Genomic DNA, 17,730 nt, shown 5'->3' on the forward strand with positions numbered 1-17,730 from the left:
CCTTCTGAGCGAAAAGTCTTTCAAAAGTCCTTTTGTCTTGATACCTCAAGTCATTATCACCAGCACATCAATACACAGACCTTCTCATTTGTCGAACTGCAAGGATGGGAGGGACTGAAGCGGTCATCTGAACCAAGATCAAGTAGTCAGTGACGTGGCATGCAGAATTTTCCTCATGCGTACTAAGAATCTGCTTTCTTCTCAACTCCCCATGCCTCCACGAGAGCATGGCATGCCATCAGCGGCCAATTATAAATCTGCTATTTTTAAACGTAACATCTTTGTGCAGCACAGTGACTGTAGGAGTGGAAGTTTACACTCAATGGGATTCCTTAGGGTTTCAGCAACTACTGGAATGATCTGATTTGTAGCTAAAGTGACAGCGATCATATTTACGCCCAACAACACCGAACATTTTTATGGCTTTAAAATTTGCCATAATTGAGAAAGAGCACAAGTGACTATCTGTAATCATGCAAATACGCTTTTCTAAAAAAGGGGGCTTTTCCACCCCCGCTCCAATCAGGGAGGGATCGGAGTTCTTTAGTGGTGACAAGAAGTAAACACAAAAAGGTTGAGAACCACTCATCTAATTCAGTGCTCAGCAGACAAAACGCCTGGTTTCCAGCAGCAGATGAAGGTTGCAAGAACCACAAGGAATCTCAAAAACGGCCCAGGAGTGAGGGTGGTGTACAAAGCGCATCTCACTTCAAGTCAGAGACGTGAGCTTGAGCCCCGCGCGGTCATTCGTTATTTGATAACCCATCTCCTTCTGTGACGCGCCGCTGAAATCCCAGTGCCAACTGAGCAGAGCTAAGAGGAGGGAACGGAGAGCCCCTACCGCCAGCCGACAGTGTTCTCTACTTGGTGGTTACTCATTTCCCCCCTTTCCCCACTTCGAGGGATGGGGGTGGAGGCAGGGAATCCCCCCACTCCTGGGTGGGGAGCAGATCTGCTAGCTGACTATAAGCACAGCAGGGCACCAGGAAGAGACCCACCCGGGTGAGTTCAGTACAAACAACTGAGCTAATAAATTTTGTCTTCAACCTAATCAATTCTGGGGTGCAGGGATTCACAGCAAAAGTTAGTGACCTAGGAACTAAAGTCTAAAGGGTTAAAATGACCTGCTGAAAGTCACTCAGCTATAGTGTGGCATGAGTGTGTTGTCGAACCAGTCTGAGCTAGATCTGTTAGTTAACTGGTCGAATAAATAGATCCTCAGGTTATTTATTAATGAAGTTTCCCAGATTCACTAGTTAAACAAGTAAACATTGACTGAGCATCTAACACTTGAGAAGTCCTTCCCTAAGATAGGGAGAACACAGAAATATAAGGCATGGTTTCTGTCCCCAGAAGTCCCATATTCTACTACAAAAGACATAACGTGAATAAATAAAAAACAATGTACTAAGTAGAGTGATAGAAAGGTGCACAGGGTATTGTGGGCTGGGAGAAGGGGACCCTAGCCCAGACTGACAGGTACAGGTGGGCCTCCTGTTAGAAGGATAAGGAGTTCGCAAAGTTGGGAGGGGAAAGAGGAGGGAGGAGGTGAGAAACGGACAAACAGAGCAGAAGACAACAGGCAGGGCACACCCAGGAGAGGGTGGAAGCTACAAGCAGCTCAGTGTTGCTGGACAGTAAAGTACCAGCAAGGAGAAGAGAGAGGAAGCATGCTGAGAATAAGAGCAGGTCCTGATGGTCTGTGTGCCACAGTAAAGAGGCTCGATTCTCCCCCTCCATAACGAGAAGCCAATGAAAGGTTCGAAGACCTCAGATTTGCCTTTCTGAAATATCGCCTGGCCTTAGAGGCTGGATCTGTGGGGACGGGAAGGCCAAGTGCAGGAGAGAGAACACGCAGACCTCAACTGGGCCAGGTGCAGTAGGGATGAAGAGAAAGGGTGGAATTAACAATGCGAAGGGGGAGACCCCCAAGGGCATCACAGAGGGGCTGGGTGGGGCTCTGAGAAAGCAGAACCGATGGTTAGTTTCTTGCATGGCTGGCCGGTCTCCGGTGCCCACCACACTTCCCATCTCTGCCACTGCTACTGACCGCTAGATTCGGGCACTAACTTCACATTGATCTTTGTATCGTTGAGCTCTAAGAGCTTTTCACCACTATTCCCACCGCTCAGAACCTTCTGTATCTTAGCTACAGCCTGGTTCGGCTTCATCCAAACCCTTGGTAAGAATGTTAGAACAGAGCCAAGGACACTGGCTAGAACCACAAACTCAATTCTGGATACACCCTCAATAGATTCTAGATATTGATCAAGCCGAACAGTGAAAACACAGAAGAAAGTTCCTGTAAAAAAGTAGAAGCAAATGGCAGGAGTTTAACTTGGACAAGAGATGACTCGGGAGAGGCAGGCTCACTTTCAGGTGGAAGAGGAACACATCCTTCATAGGGCTGTTTCCACGGGGATCCACTAGGACGCGCAGACATCAGCTACGGTTTGGAAAATTTTGGTCTAACATAAGGCAGGACTTTCTGATGGTTAGAAATGCCCAGACGTGGGGGCGCCTGGGTGGCACAGCGGTTAAGCGTCTGCCTTCGGCTCAGGGCGTAATCCCGGCGTTATGGGATCGAGCCCCACATCAGGCTCCTCCACTGTGAGCCTGCTTCTTCCTCTCCCACTCCCCCTGCTTGTGTTCCCTCTCTCGCTGGCTGTCTCTATCTCTGTCGAATAAATAAATAAAATCTTAAAAAAAAAAAAAAGAAATGCCCAGACGTGGGAGGGGCTACGTTGGAACAGAGTAAGTAACCTCTATGAGTCTGTCCTAACAGGGCTGTCCTAACAGAAAACCACACACTGGGGGAACTTAAACAACAGAAACTTAGTTTTTACGGTTCTGGCGGCAGGAAGTCTGAGGTGAGGTGCCGGCAGGGTTAGGTTCTCCTGAGGCCTCCCACCTGGGCTTGGAGATGGGCATCTTCTCCCTGTGTCCTCTGTGTGAGGCTGTCTCCCAATCTCTCCTTATCAGGACACCAGTCATACTGGACGACAGTCCATTCATATTGCCTCAGTTTAATTGACTTGCCTCTTTAAAGGCCAATCTCCAAACACAGCTCGAATTCTGAGTTACGAGGGGGGAGGTCTCCAACACATCAATTTTAGGGAGACACCGTTCAGTCTATCACACAACCTGTCAACAGGGACATGTACACTGAGAGTTCTGGTGACTGTCAGGCAGGGGAGGCCAATGAAGAAACCAAAGCCTCAAATTCGGGTGTCCCTGAAGGTCCCCTTAGGTCTAAGAGCTACAATCCTAAAATACCGTGGGACAGCCCCTCATTGCTCCCGTTAAACATTATTAACACAATACTCTCCCCAGGGTTTCAGACAAAAATCACATTTTCACAGCAGCTTCGATGATGGATGAGAAATGTTGCTCTTCTGTACCCCCTCCCCCAAGGAAGCATGCAGGCCAGCAGTCATACGTATGAGTCACACGCACGAGCCGCGCGCTCATGCCTCACGCACCAGCCCGCAGAGTACTGCGGCCACCCTTACCTGTGAAACAGGACAGACTTGACCAAGGTGACGACATCGCGGCTGGCGTTATACCCGGCACAGACGATAGCAACGTGGATTGTCTGGGAAGCAAAGAACACAGGGCAAGCAGTCAGACAGATGGAAGAGGGCCTTCCTGGTGCTTCCGACCACGTGGAAAAGAAAAATCACCCTGATTTCTTGTGAGGATCATTAGAAAACAAAGGACATAGTTTGCAGCTGTGGAAAATAACTTGAGACAGTTTTATTAAGGCCTTTTTAATCGGTTTATGGGGCTATCATCATTTGAAAACCATTAAGGCTCTTTGCAATTGCATTTTGGGGATGAGAGAAAGGGCGATCGGCTCAAATAGGCAAACAGTGAGTCCCCTACCCCCACGTTGGGAGACCGTGACAACTGGTGACAAGAGAGAAGAAAGAATACAACCCGAAAGAAAAAACTGACAGTTAGGGATCTGAGACTGAGAAGCAATGGCTCGGAGTTGGGAAATGTTCTCGCAAGATGTCTCAGGTTAGGGGCACCTGACTGGGCAAAGAGACCAGCGAACATCTGTGAGGGTTCATCTATAACAAGGGGCCCAGCTGGGTCATCATTCCAAGAACTGAAGACTCGCAGAATTGAGGGGAAACTTACAGCGCATTTCATCTGCGCAGTCAAGAGAACAGGCCCCAGACATGAGCCCTGGCTCCATCCTTTAGCCCAGGGTGACCCTTGGGAAAGTGATGGCATCGGGTGACTCACGGTAACACAAGGGCCATGACACATCCTGCAGGAGGTCATGGAGTACATAGGGAATAATACCAAGAGCAGAATATGGTGCTGGGCACGCTGCCTTCCAACCACAGCAGAGATGGTCTCTAGAGCTGAGCTTCCCAAACGGGGTCCCTTGGCACCCCGGTGTGCGGTAAGTGATTTATAAGAGACAGAGTCAGTTATCTCTTTAAGCGAGCTCTCAAGGCTACCAGGCAGGGCTGGCTCCCTCCGGCTGGGTTACCAGCAACTTGACAAAGATTGAGAAGCCCTGCTCTAGGCCATCCCGTACAGAAAGTCATCAGCTTCTCAAAACAGCTCGAAGAATGAAGGGTTCACACGTCTCGATGTATCTTTGACCGAAGTGCAGCCTTCCGTGAACTGAACCCGGCCTCCTAACAGCCACCCACCTTGCTTGGTCCTGGGAGGACTGCAGAACAAGGACGTTCCCTCCAGCACCCAGTACCTCATGAAACTACTCACAGCCCTGTCCCCACGGCACAGCTTCTTGACGCCCCGTTATCCTAATCAGCAAGTTCAAAACACAGTTCTGTTGATTCTATGAACTACTTTTGCAACTTCCTAGGAGTCTAGAATGACTTTAAAGTAAAAAGAAGAGAAGGGGAAGGGAAGAAAAATGCAGTTCTGAAACCCTGGCCACTCCCCTACACTCCCCTTCTAGGGAAGAATCCCCTACTCCCCTTTCAGGACAATGACCCCTGGTTCCCAGACCTACTTCACCACCCCACCCGGGACATCACTAAGGGAAGTTGACTCAGGCTTAGAGAGATGGGATTCGAATTCTGAAACAGGGACTCTTCACCCTCATAGTACATCAGAAACACCAGAAAGATTTTTAAACTACTCCCTGTGAACCAACCCCACCTCAGACCAATTAACTCACTATCTCTGATGGCCAGGATCTGAAATCCCTCTGCTGGCAGGTAGCAGTTCTTGACAGGAGGCAAAAATCACCCCCCGCCCCGCCCTACCCAAAACATCCGACAAAGTCGGGAGTCATTTTTGGTGGTCACTCCTGGGGGTGTGTGGGGCTATGGCATCGAGTGGGCAGCAATCAGGGATGCTGCTTGACCCCCTTCCAGGCACAGGGCAGCCCCCACAACAGAGAATTATCCTGCCCCAAAGCTCACAGGGCTGTTGTGAGGAAATTCAGCTTTCAGAAAGAAGAGGGGGTGCGGGGAAACTCAGACCCACGAGCTACCAACTCGACCTCGTCTCACATAAAATTAGACCCTATTATGCATATCTTAATTTCCCCACCTGTAAAACGAAGACACCATCGCTCATCTTTGGATATTATCTCCCAAAGACTCAGGATGAAACACTATAATGCGGAATGCAACTGTCACCGTTTAAATCACGAAGGAAATGAAAAGGAAAACGCCTGCATGCAGGAGACATAGCCAGGAAGGGGACAAGAATGGATAAAAGCTGAATCAGGCTCTTTGGAATCACAAATATTTAAACACGCGGCCCCGGGAGATCAAACTTTGTCTTGGCTTCAGGGTTCAGGGGCTTTTTAAAATGGGCCCATTAAATGTAAGCACAAGCGTGCACATTCTCAAACATTTTACATAATTTTCCAATCTCTTTGGTTTCATCCAATGCACCTGCCACCATGAATAAATTCATCTGGAGCTGTGGCAGCCAGGCCCTGTCACCCAGGAACGCAGAAAATCGGAGCGCCGTGAACATGTCCCAGGAGTTCGGGATGGCCCCAACTTTTGTGGGGACAGCAGTGAATGTGAAGAATGGGACAGGGGTTAGGGGTTCGGAGTGAATGGGGGACAGGGATGAACATTCCTAGAGAGTCACAAATATGGTCTCACCACCATAACTTGGTCTGGAAGCTACGAAGTCCACGTTTCAAGTGTTTCAATGTAGTGACTTAAAGAGGACCGACCAATGGCCACAACTACGGGGACAGTCCTCTCATCAGAGTAAAGGGTCTAAGTATGAGATTCAGTGACCACTGGCCACTCACCAAGCCTTCCTCCTTATATTTCATATAGATGTCTTACTTGCCTTTATGGTCACAAAGCTTGGATGGGGGTTGGGGGCAATGATCTTATCTGCTCCTCTGAACTCACTCTTATTCTTCAATTCACTCCGTGCCTGAGCGCCTGACCTTTACAGACTGAATAACTGGGCTCCCACTGCCTCGGGTTTCTGGTTGAGTTTGATCACTTGCAGGCCTGAGAGCAGGCGGAAAGAGGTCCGATCCCCTACACCTTTCAGAAACCCTCTCCCAGAGTTCCAGCTCGCCTGGGCCCCAGAAGGCCACCCGCCTCGTGCCCTCCGGGCCCAGGGGTTGTAGTGACTCCCTCCAGGGAGCTCCACCACCCTCGCTGGCTCCCACGTCTGTGGTCCTGCCTTAAAGCCTTCCCAGCTCGTTTGAGTGTGCCATCGGTTTCCTCCTAGGGCCTGACCAGTTCCAGTGACCAGTACCAGGCGCATTGGTCCTGGTGGCTGGAAGGAAAGGACACGTGGCTCAGAGGCATTCAGAGAGAAACTGCTGATCCTTAAGGTGAAATGAGGCAGGAGAGCACTAACAGAGCAAGCTGGAGAATGTGTAAGTTGTGTTTATAAATTTCAAGCAGCTTGACAAAGTTCTCAGACACACGGACCACAGGTTCTTTCTAAGGGAGCCCACAGAGCTTCCTGCTTACTCCCTGCAGTCCTGTCTCTGATGCTTGGCACACACCCACGAGCTGCACCTGAAAGCATGACGTAGTCGAACGAGGGCCAAGTGAGTGACGTTTACTTCTGGGACCTGGAAGGAGGATCCAGGCACGACATGGGCATTTCTGCGGTCCCTGATACACCAGGCACTATGTTGTGCTCAGAGGACAGAAAGGCGAATCGGTCCCCCTGGGGTCAAGTGACGAGGGAGAAAGACGGCTAACCAAAGAGTCCCATCAGAGACTGGGAAGCCTCCATGACAGCGAGCTCAGTGTCCTTGCAACCCAGAGGAGCCTGTGCCACCTAGACGAAGAGGATGCCAGAGAGCTTCTAGGAAGAGAGGGCATTTCAGGGACCCGACCAGGGCCATCGTCACTCCTGACATTCAGGGCCAGCTGGGATTTGTAGCTCTCTGCTTGTCAGCCTTCAACATGGCCAGAAAAAGAACATTCTCTGTGTTCTGCAACCCCCTTGACCCCACCCCAACACACACAAGAAAAATCTCCATGGGGTTGTTTTCTCAAATAGGGGTGCAGGGAAAAGAAGTGCCAAAGGAAATCCAGAAGAAACTAAGGGATGGCAGGCGAGGTGGGAGCCCGGCAGAAGTGACCAGTACTGTGCCCAGCTGTGCTGCCCCAGCGCACCGGGAGCAGGACACAGAAGGCCCGGGACTCCCTGCAGGGCATTCTGTCGGGGGCACGACTGAGTGCGAGCATCTCTATCAGGGAGACTGCTGGTGGGGGGGACAGAGGGGAAACCCATTTCAACACCAGTATCTGTGCTGTGAAAAGTCAGGCTCAGCCCGCCTTCCGAGGACAGCAGCAGACCTCTGTGTTTGAGGGGAGGGGAGGCAGGCCTCTTGAGGACAGGTAGCAGCGAGAAGCACACGGCCAGGGACAGAGGCGGAGGTGGCTTTGTGGGGAAAACCCAACCAGAGTGAAGAGATCTGGTTTGAGTGGCAACATCAAAGCTAAGCTGCGGCCGTGTGACCTTGGAGCCATCACTTAATGTCCTGGGGCCTCCTTGGCTTGTCTGTAAAATGGAGATAAAAATGGGCACCGCACTGGGTTGCTGTGCGTATCTGACAAGCGAGTGCAAGGTGTCCCTAACGAGCAGATGCTGTTTACAGAATGCCTGAACAGCATACGGAGAAGTTGTTCAACAGCTTTGTGCCTTAACTCCCTCCCCCACACGACAGGGACATAGCACTACTCATCCTCCAGGGCCTGTTGAGGACAAGTGGCTCTCAAATTCCGTGTGCATCACGATCCCTGGAGGGCTGGCGTAGACAGAGCCGGGGGGGAATGGGGACTCGTTCCCCGAGTTTCTGATCCAGAGGTTTGACCTGGGGCCTGAGGACCGCCTGCATCCAGGTGATGCTGACGCTGCCGGTCCAGGGACCACACTTTGAGAACCACTACTCTAGTAAGTGCTTTGAAGAACGTCGGGTAAAAACTCAACCAGATGTTACTGTGATCATACTGAGAGTATGAGGGGTGTTCCAAGAACTTGTTTCTAATACCTCTCCAGTGGAGAGCACCTTTCCTGCACTTGTATAAAAGACAGCACCCATCACTGTCCCCAGGTCCTAGAACTCAGAACTCTCAAGATGAGGACGAGGCAAGGGAGGAGGACTCAAGATGCAGACTTTTTCTGTGCAAAGAACAAAACCGTGGAAATCAGGAGAGCTGGGGGGTGGCTGCAGCTCTAGCTCTGGCCAGCTGTGTGACCCTGTGCAGATACCTTAACCTCTCTGATCCTTAGTGAATCCTCTCTACAAGGAGGAAGGTAGAATTTCTCTATATAGTAATACACAGGTGACACTTTCCAAGACCCCCAAAGGACGCCTGAAACCGTGGACAGTACCGAACCCTATATATACTTTTTTCCCCCCTACAGATGCATACCCATGATAAAGTTAAAAATTAGGCACAGCAGGGGATTAACAACTAATAATAAAACAATTATGGCCGTATACTGTAACAGGTTACGTGAATGTGGTCTCTCTCAAAGTCTCTTACTGTACCTCACCCACCCTTCTTGTGATGACGGAAGAAGGTAAAATGCCGAGGTGCTGAGTTACAGTGAGGGAAAGGACGCGGGCATTCTGACACAGCGTCAGGCTACCAAGGACCTGAGGATCCGTCAGGAGGAGAATCAACTGTTTCCAGGACAGCTGACCATGGGTAACTGTAACTGTGGAAAGTGAACCATGGCTAAGGTGGGATTCCTCTACGGAGTCCTCCTAATATCCAGGGTTTTCCAAAATTCAAGATGAAGAGTGAGGCAGGGTGGTGACGTGTGTTGTCCAAGGTCCCATGGCTCAGCCAGTCAGTGGCGAATTGAGGGGCTGAATTCAGAGTCCTGTTGTTAAACCCGTACTGCTCGGTCTCAGTAAGACACAAGTGGAACTATGAAAATGAAAGAAATGCATTGCTGATGAGCCACCTAAAATCATCTTACAAACATCCAAGGCACCTCTAACTCTTTTGGGAAGCCGGTGATAAGAGTATTGTCTCCTCTAAATACTAAACCATGGCCCCAAAAGACAAAATTATTTCAACTCTGTAGGAGACAAAAGGAGACACCTCCTATTGTGTTGTCGATATTGTGTTATCAATATTGTGTTATCAATATTGTGTTATCATTGTGTTATCTGTTATCAATACTGTGTTATACTTGAATTAAAAAATTAAAAATAGGGGCACCTGGGTGGTTCAGTCACTTAAATGTCCGATTGTTGGCTTCAGCTCAGGTTATGATCTCAGGGTTGTGAGACTGAGCCCCACACTGGCTCAGAACGGAGTCTGCTTGGGATCCTCTTCCTCTGACCCTCCCCCTGGCTCATGCTCGCTCCCTCTCTCTCTCTCTCAAATAAACAAAAATAAATCTATAAAAAATTTTAAAATAATTTACAAGTAAGGGTAGACGCCTCCTGATTGTAATGGCAGCCAAGCTGTCAGGGGCTCAGCAAGGAAGGGCCACACTTCGAGTGGGGACTTCGAGCACCTTCTCCATAGTCAAGGCCTAGTAAATGGAGAACATATGAATGAAACCCCCCCCCCCCGCCCCCACATTCTCCACCCTGCATACTTCCGGCCTGCCTTAGGGCTTCCCTGTGTGACAAAGAACATAATACCCTCAGCGGTCAGAAACCCAAATGCTATGCGGAGAACATACGAAAAGGGAGAGCCTGATTTTAGGGTGGGTCAGCAGAAACTTAACTGCTACAGAAGACTCATGTCTGGGGAAAGTAGGCTGTCTGAACGCAGCCCCATACTGACCCGCCATGGACGGCACGTGCCACGCTCCTACCTACAGGATGACCTGCCTGACCCACAAAGCCCATACACGTTGCCGAAACACACCACCATTCTGCAAGTGTAGACGGTGCACCTTCTCTGTGGCCAGACTCCCTCACAGGTGCGAGGGAAAGGCAGGGAACCAAAGAGGGAGGCCAGGCTGCGGGGCAACGCGTCCACAGGGAGAAAGCTGGGGAGTAAGCCAGATCTTCTAGAGAGCAAGGGCCTTTGCAAGAACTTAACTTTTCCTGCGTGTGAAGAGAGAAGCCCCTTGAGGGTTCAGAGCTAAGAAATGGCAATGATCAACTTCTTTTTTAAAAGACTTATTCGAGCTGCTAGTTGAGAACAGGTTATCTCTGTGTGCATGTGCAGGGGTGGGGGGAAGGGAGCAAGGAAACCGGATGCAGAGAGAATAGTCAGGAGGCTACTGCAACCCCCCCCCACCCCCCCAGCACGGTGGACGCTGTGATAGGCTGCCCAAATGCACTTCAGTGAGGTCCGTGTTGCCTTGGGGGCCAGGAACTGCCTGTGCAGAGAGCCGCCTCCCCTGGGGCAGCCCGGCCCCAAGGACCGGCCCTCGCAGACTAAGCCAGAGGTGGTGCGGCACAGGGAGACAAAGGTGGAGGTGCGAAATGGCCACAGGATGTATTCCTTCAAAGTCCTTGGTGATCTGCCTGCAGTAGGCTTCTCTAGCAGAGGAGGGAGAACAGTGTAGGGATTAAGATTTACAACCTGTGGCGGGGATGTGGGGAAACTGCACCCTTATGCGCTGTTGCTGGGAGCATAAAATGGTGCAGCTGCCGTGGAAAAGAATATGGTGGCCCCTGGAATAATTAAAAACAGAATTACCATATAACCCAGCCACTCGACCTCGAGGTATATATCCAAAGGAACTGAAAGCAGATCTCCGAGAGAGATGCGCACCCATGTTCAGGGCAGCGTTATTCACAGTAGCCAAGAGGCAGAAGCAGCCCAGGTGGCCCCCGTCAGGTGAACGGATGCACGAAACGTGGTCTGGACATACGGTGAAATATTATTCAGCCTTAACAAGGAAGGGAATCCTGTCTCATGCTGCAGTGTGAACTTGGAGGACATCGTGCTAAGTGAAATAAGCGAGTCACCAAAAGACAGGTACTGTTAGATCCCATTTATATGAAGTATCTACTGGAGACTAATTTACAGGAGGTAGGATGGTGGTTGCCAGGGTCTGGGGTGAGGGGAGGGAAAAACAGGAACGCTGCTGTTTAATGGGTAGAGCTTATTTTGCGAGATGAAATCGTTCTAGAGATCTGCTGTACAACAAGTGAATATACTGATCACTACTGAAATGTACACTTCATTTCTAAGAGTAAATTTCATGTTACATGGCTTTGTTGTACCACAGTTAAAGACAAAAGAGATTTGTAAATGTGAACCCACATTTTTCAGCTATGTGGCCTAAGCTCAGGCTTCCCTAGTTAGAAATTCATGATTGAGTCCGGGAGCTAACACGTGTACAAGTGCAGCGTCTGCTACCAGATTCTTGCACAAAAAGTGAAAGCAGACGTGATCACCAACGCCCTGCCTCCTCTTTGCACGGTGCTCATGCTCTGATCAAGCTGGGGGACTCACAAGGTTTCCTTGCTTCCATAATGTGCTCTCAGTTTAGGGTGCCCTGGTGCTTCACCTCACTTATCAACCTCCTCCCCATCTTTCAAGATACACCAGCACCTGCTGGGAACTCAGTGTCTTCATCTATAAAAAAAAAGGGGGGGGGTAAAAACTTGTCAAGGTCTGCTGTACAGATTAACTGAGATGATTGACGTAAAGGGATTAGAGCCTACAGTCGGGTATGATAGGAGATAGCCATCAGCAATCAGCATTAATTACTATTCCTGTAAGAGTCTGGAGTATGCTGAAGGCTCTACATTCAGAGCCTGGAGCCTTAAATAGTCCTGAAAGTCAGGCATCAGTTTCTTTCCTTCTCCCTTACCCAGCTCTCCTTCAAGTAAGGATTGGGATAGTCTTTCTCCCATGGTTGAAAGGAGGGCTTTCAGAGCTGCCTGACTCCCTCTGCTGTGTCAAAGCTGGTGCTGCCTTCATCCTTCTCCCAGACAAGAGGGCAGAAGACACAGGAATGAGGAGATGAGCCACTGGAATCATTTATTATTGGGGCCAGGGGAGCAACTGTGCAAAATTAGGACAGACCCTTTATTTTTCACCCCTTTACCATCATCATCTTTAAAATGAGAAGGTTGCAACTTTATTTGTTGCTGTTAATGGCACATTTTCAAAAATAAAACGTAATAAGAGAGCATGATACAGAAAGCAGATCAAGGCAGGACTCCTCTGGAGTAAGCGCAGACAGGAGGCTGGGGGAGACGGGGCCCCTTTCCATGGCCATGGTGTGGTAGCCACCTCCAAGATTGTCCCCACAGATCCCTGCCAGCGTGTGCAGCCCTGGAACAGCCTCTCCTACACTGTATCAGCATCGGTCTACAGGACCAACGGAGGTTGGCAGAACTAACAGTATATGACATCCAGGGCGAGGTCGTACAGAGGATTGTGGCCTCTGCCTGGTTCATCCCTTACTCGGGGGACAGGGAGCTGCTGCAGTGTGAGAACACACAAGCCAGCCTATGGACCTGAGGTCCCAGCCATGTCAGCGTGCCATCTCCAAAGCAGATCAAGCCCCAAATGACAGCCACCCTCGCAGACATCTTAACTGCCACCGCATGACAACCCTCCGGACACAAGGTACAACTAAGCTGCTTCCAGATTCCTGATTCTCAAGTGGTACGATCCAAGAAATGCTTGTTATTTGAAATCATTAGGTTTTGGGGACAACCTGGTAGGAAGCAGTCAGTAACCACTAGACCCAGGTAGGGGAGGTAACCTAAGTAACCACTATAGGAGCTAGGGTTCCCAAAAATCACTGCGTAAGAAAATCCTGCTAGGTTTCTTCCACCTATAATGTTCCCTAACTCCAGGGCCTGACACTGAGGGAAGATATGTTAGCAGACTTACATCCATGAAGGAGCCCAGAAGACAACCTATGAGACCAATAAAATGTGAATCCAAATGCTACAACAGTATCTTCCGATAGCGACGTAAATATGCGAGGTGGCAGGCAACCCCCCCACTGCTGAGTTATCTCCTAAAATTCCCTAAAATGAAGTGAAAGCACTAGATCGAAATACTGTGGTTTCAGGGGCCCAGAAAATGAAGGCGCAAGGTGTCAAGCTCTATAAACGTAATGCCTAAAGCAAAACGGTACATCTGTACTGAGCTAACAAATACACTCACAGTCTGGAAGGCAATTTTAACTTTTTTTTTAAAGATTTTATTTGAGAGAGCGCACAAGCAGGGGGGAGCTACAGGCAGAGGGAGAAGCAGGCTCCCTGCTGAGCAAGGAGCCCGATGTGGGGCTCGATCCCACTGGGATCATGATCTGAGCTGAAGGCAGATGCTTAACCGACTGTCTGAGCCACCCGGGCGCAGCCCCTACCTCCCGCCTCCCCCACCAAGTACAGGTTCTAGAAGCAAACTGCTTAGGTTCAAATTCAAGCTCCACCTCTTCCCGGTAGTAGGACTTTGAAATAATTATTGAAACTTTCTTAGCAACTTTCTAATGTGTCAAATGAAGAAAGTATGCTGTGTGGATTGAATGAGATATTTTATGTAAATTATTTCATGTAAATTATAGCACAATGTCTGATCCACTTTAAAGGCTGAGTAAATGTTAACTTTTATTACTATTACATTACTACCGAGAAATGAAGCTCAAAGCATGGAGTAGGAGAGACAGACTTCCGTAATGGTGGTCTCACATCAGACAGTCCCATTCACCTGACCTCCCATGGTAACAATATCAACTGCTGTTGTATTCAAGGACCTCCGCCAATTCTGACATTCCGCCCACTGAGAGACGGGGTTGTGTGCTTTTCCCTGTGAAACTGGGTGAGCTTTTGGGTCTCTTCCAATGAACAGATTACACTGTCAGAAGTGATACTATGTGACTCTGAGGCCAGGTCATAAAAACTATTTCTGCTCAGTCTCGGTCACTGGAACACTTGTCCTGAGTCTTCAGCTGCCAGGGAAGTGGCCAACTGCCCTGGGGCTGCCATGTTGTAGGGAAGTCCAAGCCAGCCGCAGAGAGAGACGTGGAGAGGCCCCGAGTCTACGACAGGGAAGGGTGATGCTGGGCTAGCACCCACTGCTCCAGCCCTCGTTGTTCAGCTCCAGCCACGATCTAATGACATGTGTATGCGGGACCCCGAACCAGAACCGCGCACCAAAGCCCTTCCCAAATCCTTGACCCAGAGAAACCAAGAGAGCTAATAAAATGACTGGTGTCGTTTTAAGCCACAACATTTTAGGTGTTTGCTAGGCAGCATCAGGGATCTGGAACACCCAGAGTAAGGCTATGTGATGCTTGTACAGAGTTAGTTTCCCACCTGCTATCCCAGTTCATCCTCACAAGTGCACTAGGAAGAACAGATTATAAATGCTCATTTTTGTAATGATGACACAGACTCTAAGAGGGTCACAATTACCCCCAGTCATCTGACTAGTGACCGACAAAGCAGAGACTCCCAGTCAGGAATTTGGACCCCAGTTCCAGTGACTTTCCTGCTATAGCAGAGCTGACTCCCAGAACGGACCAGAACCAGAAATGCAAGAAAAATACACCTGTCCAGACACCCGCGGGCCCAAGCGGAAACCACAGAGAATGATCCTCCTGCAAGTTCTGAGACGCGCAGAAACCAGTCCCTCGCTGAAACAGCACGGCCCTGACAGCAGAGCAGGCAAGAATGAAACGGACAGCTCTCTGAAGGCCACATAATTAGGGACGATAAGGGGGCACCAGGACTGGCGAGGGCCCATTGTTTCCATCACCAGAGATCTCGGCTGACAGCCTGGGCATCATTACAGAAGACTTTTCAGAAAGACTTGTCATACCCCGGAGAAGTTTGAGTGCAACAAGGGAGGATGACAATGTCCTCGGTTATGAGGCGCCGTGCTCTGACAGGGCGTCAGGACCGGCTTTGGCACCTGTCATCACCAAGTGTCGCAACAAGGGGAGGCTTCTGTTTTGACCCCACTGACTGACATTTCTTGTTTGCCTCTATGGCTTCTTCACTAAAATCTTTAAAGACGCCGAGTGATGGAGACAAAGGAAGTATCTACACTGGAATGAAGTATGAAGTCAGCAGCTCAAGGTCAAGGTGCCCCTGGAGGAGAGCACCTTGAAACAAGCTGCCAGCAGACCAAGGCTTCCAAATTCACCCGTGGCGGCCTGGAGCAGGACCAGGGCTTCAGCACAGAAAATTTCACCAAAAATAACCTCAAGGTCTAAGAAGTAACATTATCAAAACAGGCAAAGAGAAGGGAAGCGAAGGAAGGAAGCTTTAATTCTCAGGTGCAAAAGATGAAAAAATCAGTTATGAGAAGAATCAACATTCCCTGGATCCTAATTCCTATATTGCTACTTCATCTCTCAAAGAGCACGGGCATGAAGAGAACCCCACTGCTTCTGTTGTGGCTTCAGGCAGTGGCTTGCAAACGGTCCCTACTACCTCACAATCACTTGCATGCATATATAAATAGATATATATTTACATATATATATTTATATGTATTTATTTAATGCTCGTGCTCTTGCAGCTTACACCCAGAGATCCTTGATGAGTAGGTCTAGGGTGGGTCCCACAAATATGCATTTTTGGTATGTGATTCCAATTCACCACCAAATTTGGGCACAACCCATGTGATAAAGAATATTCACCGTAACTATGACATCTGTTCTCTCTAGCAGCAGAGCTCCAAAAAGTTAGAAGAGAACGTGGCTTCCTTGAATAACGACCTACCTTTTCCAGGCTCCCTTGCAGCTAGTGGCAGCTCCTGGGAGCCCTACAGGGACGTTCTTCTGCCAGTGTGCCCCAAGAGGAATGGATTGTGAAATGTCTACCACGTGTTATGAAAGGGAGGTGGCATGCCCCACCTTAACGTGGCTGCTTTCCTGCCGGCTGGAATGGGGAGACAGGACCAAAGCTCTGGCAGTCATCATGGATGAGACGACCTTGGGAATGCCAGTCAAGGAAACGGAGCAAAACATCACCGGAGCCCGCGTTCCCCAGACATCCCTACTCAAAAATAGGGATGCCTCCAGACTTCTCAAGTGTGTAGAGAAATAAGATGCAAAGCCATCGTTAGGGGGAATTTTTTTTTGATACTTCACCATGAAATCTAATGCCAATAACAACTCTTCCTAGAGTCTGCCTCTGGCTCTGATATCTATTGTCACCACTGACGTAGTACAAACCAGGCAGGAACTTGATTTTTCTCAGTAATTTACAAACGAGGAAACCAAGACCCAGAAAAATGATGTAACTTGCTGAATGCCACATAGCTATTAAGCTGGGCATGGGACCAGGATTTAGGTTCCTGTCTCCCAGCTTCAAGAGCTGTTTTGTCTACACTACTCTGTGGGGCACTCCAGGCAGAAGCCCTCTTTGGAAATAGGATGTGTTTCTCAGGAAACAAAACAGGGGAGACAGACTGTGGTCTGACAGACTATGGTAGGATGAGAAAGTCCCCATTTTCTCCCTCTGCTCCACTTGTCCCCGCCCCCTTTTTTTCTTTCTCATTTCCATTTTTCACCTCCCTGATTCTCAGTCAGTGCCTTGAGTCAGCCTGAGTCATAGCAACGTAAATACATTTCCTCCCTCTGGGCCTTCCCACCTAGTGGGCAGGGTTCCATCGCTCACTCTGAACGGCCACCGGGGTCATACATAACCTGAGAGCAGAGAACCTGCAAGAAAGCCAGCAAGCCTTCTCCCAGGCAAGAAGAGAAGTTCCCCAAATCAGGGTCCTCCCCAATCAGCCAGAAGCAGGGGAATCTGTTAGTACAGCTGAGTCCTCATTTTCAAAGAGGAGAGAGAGAGAGATGTTCAGGACCACAGGCCACTGGGATGGTTGTGGAAGGAAATGGATGGGTCCTGGCATGTGGGCAGGGCTGAATCAACGCACGGCACTTAACACCTCCTGACATTTGAAGTTCTCGATTTCGTGAGCATCTCTTCCTCCACGTCCCCCCTTTTCTTTGTTCATTGATATTTCCCAGCACAGAAAACAGAGTGAGACACATAACAGAGGCTCAGGGACTGTTTGTTGAACGAAAGAATGAATGATAATCCAGGGCTACCATTTCCCAGCCCAGTTCTCTGGGCTTCCTGACTGACCAGCTCCCCATGTCCTGTGTTCTCTCTTGCTAGGACAATGCTTTACTTCACATTTTGTATGCCCACGTGTACATTCCTCACTGGACAGCCTCCACTCACCACTGCCCACCTCTCCACACCTCAACCAGGCTTGAGAAACCACGAGAAATCCTACTAGACCCAGGGGGCTCTCCTCGTTCACTGCTGACCTTCCCCAGAATGGGGTCTATGCTGCTTAGTAAGCCCCACCTTCCCTTGTG

At 49.5% G+C, this 17,730-nt stretch overlaps 1 protein-coding gene across 2 annotated transcripts in view; it reads right to left on the reverse strand.

Annotated features, from left to right (window-relative positions):
* The window catches only part of LARGE1 (LARGE xylosyl- and glucuronyltransferase 1), a 379,220-nt gene that overhangs the window by 266,892 nt on the left and 94,598 nt on the right, over positions 1–17,730 (reverse strand). For both annotated transcript variants that reach the window (XM_040637428.1, XM_008705631.2), the window contains exon 3: positions 3,513–3,595. In XM_040637428.1, coding sequence (XP_040493362.1) covers positions 3,513–3,595 — 83 coding nt within the window. The remainder of the gene's footprint in view (positions 1–3,512; positions 3,596–17,730) is intronic.

The sequence above is a fragment of the Ursus maritimus genome, unplaced genomic scaffold, assembly GCF_017311325.1.
Source record: "Ursus maritimus isolate PB19 unplaced genomic scaffold, ASM1731132v1 scaffold_21, whole genome shotgun sequence".
NCBI classification, from domain to species: domain Eukaryota; kingdom Metazoa; phylum Chordata; class Mammalia; order Carnivora; family Ursidae; genus Ursus; species Ursus maritimus.